Raw genomic sequence first — 6,000 nt, 5'->3', positions numbered from 1 at the left:
GGAGACGAAAAATTAATGTATGCTGTCTGAAAGCCACCGTAAGCGTGAACAATCAATTAAGACCCGAAATGGTTCATCAAATCCTTCCAATGATTGCTAAGCCAGAATCCATCTTCTCGGTTGAAATTGTCTCTGTGCTTGTATATGTGGATAGCCTCATGAACGAATCTATCATGGTAGCCAGATGGCTTACAAATTAACCTCTGTCTTGGATAAGTCAATGTCATGTGAGCCTACTGAATTATAACAGTGATCTACCACGGCCGAGGTGTTGGTCCTACCGTGTTTAAGGTCTGCTTTGTGTTCACGAACACAGCCCACCAGTGGTGTTGTTGAAGAGTGAATCCACAACATTTACAGTTTTGAGTAGTATTGTGATCATATGCTACGTTAGCAATCCGTTAATTGGTATATAGGGGGAACACATGCTAATTAACGGATTACTAACGTGGCATATAATCACAATAACACACATTACAACTAAATACTAATCTACAAGTCATTACTAATCATAACCATTGACTGATTACCAATCGATTATGTAATTACAATACCCCCTCCCCTCCGCCTCAAATCACTGCACCTGATATGAGTTAAAATGACGACGTCACCCTGCTGCTCTATATAAAACCGGGAGCAAGTGGAGAGGGCTTTTACCATTCTGGCGAATTGCCCGATGATGCTGGATGTAATCACCAGCGAAACGTCACAGTACAACTCAAACTGTAAATCTTCTTTGGTTCTTTCGGTAAAGTCACGTAGAATGAGAATAAAATAATAAATTGATAAAATAAAATAACACAATAATATTCTCACGACGTTTCGGCCACAACACAAGCGGCCTTCATCAGGTGAAGGGGCGAGACTGTCTGGTAGGACAGCGCTGGAGTGAAAGAGCCACGTTCAGATCACGGCCTTTAAGCCTCAAATTTCAGCACCACGGATAGCTACGGGCCCCGTGATCTGAACGTGGCTCTTTCACTCCAGCGCTGTCCTGCCAGACAGTCTCGCCCCTTCACCTGATGAAGGCCGCTTGTGTTGTGGCCGAAACGTCGTGAGAATTTTATTGCGTTATTTTATTTGATCAATTTATTATTTTATTCTCATTCTACGTGGTGACTTTACCGAAAGAACCAAAGAAGATGAATCCTTGCAGTCACGAAAGCTTTAAATCGAAATCAAACTGTAAATGTTGTAGAGATTCACTCTTCAACACCACCGGTGGGCTAAAGTAGTGAACTATTTTTGTCTTTTCATACTCTTTGGTTCTATTCGGTAAAAGTCACGCAGGTGACTTTACCCAACAGAACCAAAGAGTATGGATCCTTGCAGTAACGAAAGCTTCAAATCTAGAATTTGTCTTTTGTCAACGTGACACTTTTTTTTGCTGATTGGCCGTGTCGGGTGGTGGAGGGTTACGACACATTTATAAATAAACGCGATCTAACCCAAAAACCTTTATTATGAATAACATCTCCTAGCCACCGTGATGATGATGATGATGAGAGTGACACGCAGACTCCAAATATACAGCAGCAACAGGCGTCAGGGTCGGGATCGAACCCACAACCTCCTGTAGACCAGGCGAGGTAGTCAACATCCCCTAGCCACCGTGATGATGATGATGAGAGAGACACGCAGACTACAAACATGCAGCAACAGGCGTCAGGGTCGGGATGGAACCCACGACCTCCTGTAGACCAGGCGAGGTAGTCAACATCCACTAGCCACCGTGATGATGATGATGAGAGAGAGACTCCACAAATACAGCAGCAGGCATCGTCAGGGTCGGGATTGAACCCACAACCTCCTGCACACCGGGCGAAGTAGTCAACATCTCATAGCCACCGTGATGATGATGATGAGAGAGACGCAGACTCCAAATATACTGGGTCGGGATTGAACCCACGACCTCCTGCATACCAGGCGAGGTAGTTAACATCTCCTAGCCAACGTGATGATGATGAGAGAGAGACGCAGACTCCACAAATACAGCAGCAGGCATCGTCAGGGTCGAGGTCGAATCCACGACCTCCTGCACACCAGGCGAGGTAGTCAACATCTCCTAGCCACCGTGATGATGATGATGATGAGAGAGACGCAGACTCCAAATATACTGGGTCGGGATTGAACCCATGACCTCCTGCACACCGGGCGAGGTAGTCAACATCTCCTAGCCACCGTGATGATGATGAGAGAGAGAGAGGCGTAGACTCCACAATTACAGCAGCAGCAGCAGGCATCGTCAGGGTCGGGGTAGAACCCACGACCTCCTGTAGACCAGGCGAGGTAGTCAACATCTCCTAGCCACCGTGATGATGATGATGATGAGAGAGACGCAGACTCCAAATATACTGGGTCGGGATTGAACACACGACCTCCTGCATACCAGGCGAGGTAGTTAACATCTCATAGCCACCGTGATGATGATGAGAGAGAGAGAGACGCAGACTCCAAATATACAGCAGCAGCAGCAGCAGGCATCGTCAGGGTCGGGGTTGAACCCACGACCTCCGGCACACTGGGCGAGGCAGTCAACATCCACCTAGCCACCGTGATGATGATGAGAGAGAGACACAGACTCCAAATATACAGCAGCAGGCATCGTCAGGCTCGGGGTCGAACCCACGACCTCCTGCGTACCAGGCGAGGCAGTCAACATCCACCTAGCCACCGTGATGATGATGAGAGAGAGAGACACGCCAGGCATTTTCAGCGTCGGGGTCGAACCCACGACCTCCTGCGTACCGGGCGAGGTAGTCAACATCTCATAGCCACCGTGATGATGATGAGAGAGACACGCAGACTCCACAATTACAGCAGCAGGCATCGTCAGGGTCGGGATCGAACCCACGACCTCCTGTGTACCGGGCGAGGTAGTCAACATCCACCTAGCCACCGTGGTGAGGACGCGGGAGCACTCGCCTGGATGAGGAAGACCATGAGGAAGTAGAGGTTGGCGATGCGTCGGAACTGTTCGAAGAGATTCTTCGGGAAGAAGTTCCAAAGTGTGTACTGGGAGGGGGGGGGGGGGGACAGGCAGGCCGAGTCAGGCTACAGGGCCTATGGTTGACCAGGGTGGGAGCGACCGACGCGGGGGGGGGGGCGGCGGTGGGGGGAGGGGGGGGGGCTTGGCCACGTGGCGCGTCCCAGCTCCGCGTCGCGGCGATGAAAAAGCGAGCGGAAGAATAAGTAATGTTTTTTTGAAAAAAAACGTTTTTTTTAACAAACACGCTTCACTGAAACGTGTCGCACCAGCGATGTTAGAACTCCACCACGACTCTAGGAAGTGGGCCACGAAGCTCGCCACGACCTAAGGGGACCGTGGCCGATTTTTACAGCCGACGTCAGTTCAGCGTGGACAATTAGACCCCAGGCCGACACATATAACATGTTAAAAAAGACAATGTTTCTAAATACGTAATTTTATTTTTCACGATAGAAAATAGTAATTGTCATCAGTATTACATAAGTATAACCAAGCTTGCGGTCGATACCACATTGGGAAGTGGGTTACAATCGAGTTACAAGATTTGAGGATACAACAACAACAGACAGAGTGAGTTAATAAAAAGCGTGAAAAACCAACAGCGTGTGTTAAACTTTGATTTAAAGCTTTCGTGACTGCAGGGACACACACACACCCTGTGTGTGTGTGTCCCTGTGTCTCGCTGTGTCTCGGCGTGTGTCTCCGTCACCCTCTGTGTGTGTCCCTGTGTCTCGCTGTGTCTCCCTGTGTCTCTCGCTGTGTCTCGCTGTGTCTCCCTGTGTCTCTCGCTGTGTCTCCCTGTGTCTCTCGCTGTGTCTCTCTGTGTCTACCTGTGTCTCCGTCACCCTGTGTGTGTGTCCCAGTGTCTCGCTGTGTCTCCCTGTGTCTCTCGCTGTGTCTCGGCGTGAGTGTCCCTGTGTCTCGGTCACCCTATGTGTGTGTCCCAGTGTCTCGCTGTGTCTCTCGCTGTGTCTCGAAGTGTCTCGCTGTGTCTCCCTGTATCCCAGTGTCTCGCTGTGTCTCTCGCTGTGTCTCGGCGTGAGTGTCCCTGTGTCTCGGCGTGAGTGTCCCTGTGTCTCTGTCACCCTGTGTGTGTGTCCCAGTGTCTCGCTGTGTCTCCCTGTGTCTCCCTGTGTCTTTCGCTGTGTCTCGGTGTGAGTGTCGCCCTGTGTCTCCGTCACCCTGTGTGTGTGTCCCAGTGTCTCGCTGTGTCTCCCTGTGTCTCTCCCTGTGTCTCTCGCTGTGTCTCCCTGTGTCTCTCCCTGTGTCTCTCGCTGAGTCTCGGCGTGTCTCCCTGTGTCTCTCGCTGTGTCTCCGTCACCTGTGTGTGTGTCCTAGTGTCTCGCTGTGTCTCCCTGTGTCTCTCGCTGTGTCTCGCTGTGTCTCCCTGTGTCTCTCCCTGTGTCTCTCGCTGTGTCTCGGCGTGAGTGTCCCTGTGTCTCTGTCACCCTGTGTGTGTCCCAGTGTCTCGCTGTGTCTCCCTGCGTCTCTCGCCGTGTCTCGGCGTGAGTGTCCCTGTGTCTCGGTCACCCTATGTGTGTGTCCCAGTGTCTCGCTGTGTCTCTCGCTGTGTCTCGAAGTGTCTCGCTGTGTCTCCCTGTATCCCAGTGTCTCGCTGTGTCTCCCTGTGTCTTTCGCTGTGTCTCGGCGTGAGTGTCCCTGTGTCTCTGTTACCCTGTGTGTGTGTCCCAGTGTCTCGCTGTGTCTCCCTGTGTCTTTCGCTGTGTCTCGGCGTGAGTGTCCCTGTGTCTCTGTCACCATATGTGTGTGTGTCCCAGTGTCTCGCTGTGTCTCCCTGTGTCTCTCGCTGTCTCTCGCTGTGTCTCTCGCTGTGTCTCTGTCACCCTGTGTGTGTGTCCCAGTGTCTCGCTGTGTCTCTCGCTGTGTCTCGGCGTGTGTCTCGCTGTGTCTCTGTCACCCTGTGTGTGTCCCCCAGTGTCTCGCTGTGTGTCCCTGTGTCTCTCGCTGTGTCTCCCTGCGTCTCTCGCTGTGCCTCAGCGTGAGTGTCCCTGTGTCTCTCCCTGTGTCTCTCCCTGTGTCTCTCTCTGTGTCTCACTGTGTCTCTCGCTGTGTCTCCCTGTGTCTCTCCCTGTGTCTCGGGGTGAGTGTCCCTGTGTCTCCGTCACCTTGTGTGTGTCTCCCTGTGTCTCCCTGTGTCTCCCTGTGTCTCTCGCTGTGTCTCCCTGTGTCTCTCGCTGTGTCTCGGCGTGAGTGTCCCTGTGTCTCCGAAACCCTCTGTGTGTGTCCCAGTGTCTCAGTGTCTCCCTGTGTCTCTCGCTGTCTCCCTGTGTCTCGCCGTGTCTCTGTCTCCCTGTGTCTCCCTGTGTCTCTCCCTGTGTCTCTCCCTGTGTTTCGGGGTGAGTGTCCCTGTGTCTCCGTCACCCTCTGTGTGTGTCCCAGTGTCTCAGTGTCTCCCTGTGTCTCTCGCTGTGTCTCCCTGTGTCTCGCCGTGTCTGTCTCCCTGTGTCTCTCCCTGTGTCTCTCCCTGTGTCTCGGGGTGAGTGTCCCTGTGTCTCCGTCACCTTGTGTGTGTCTCCTTGTGTCTCGCTGTGTCTCCCTGTGTCTCTCGCTGTGTCTCAGCGTGAGTGTCCCTGTGTCTCCCTGTGTCTCTCCCTGTGTCTCCCTGTGTCTCGCTGTGTCTCTCCCTGTGTCTCTCCCTGTGTCTCTCCCTGTGTCTCCCTGTATCTCTCACTGTGTCTCCCTGGTGTCTCCCTGGTGTCTCCCCTGTGTCTCCCCTGTGTCTCTCCCTGTGTCACCCTGTGTGTCTCCCCTGTGTCTCTCCCTGTGTCGCCCTGTGTCTCCCTGTGTCTCTCCCTGTGTCTCTCCCTGTGTCTCTCGCTGTGTCTCCGTGTCCCCCTGTGTCTCCCTGTGTCTCTCCCTGTCTTCCCGTGTCTCTCCCTGTGTCTCTCCCTGTGTCTCTCCCTGTGTCTCTCCCTGTGTCTCCCTGTGTCTCTCCCTGTGTCTCTCCCTGTGTCTCGCTGTGTCTCTGTCTCCCTGTGTCTCCCTGTCTC

The 6,000-nt window shown here is 52.7% G+C and overlaps 1 protein-coding gene across 3 annotated transcripts in view; it reads right to left on the bottom strand.

The window, feature by feature from the left end:
- The window catches only part of LOC116956795 (phospholipid-transporting ATPase IF-like), a 120,916-nt gene that overhangs the window by 112,187 nt on the left and 2,729 nt on the right, over window positions 1–6,000 (bottom strand). For all 3 annotated transcript variants that reach the window (XM_076058000.1, XM_076058001.1, XM_076058002.1), the window contains exon 3: window positions 2,926–3,015. In XM_076058000.1, coding sequence (XP_075914115.1) covers window positions 2,926–3,015 — 90 coding nt within the window. The remainder of the gene's footprint in view (window positions 1–2,925; window positions 3,016–6,000) is intronic.

This window comes from Petromyzon marinus (genome assembly GCF_048934315.1).
Source record: "Petromyzon marinus isolate PM22_M1 ecotype Great Lakes invasive population chromosome 67 unlocalized genomic scaffold, UKy_Petmar_22M1.pri1.0 chr67_unloc.4, whole genome shotgun sequence".
Lineage (NCBI taxonomy): Eukaryota > Metazoa > Chordata > Hyperoartia > Petromyzontiformes > Petromyzontidae > Petromyzon > Petromyzon marinus.
This window is presented reverse-complemented; position numbering and strand designations above follow the sequence as displayed.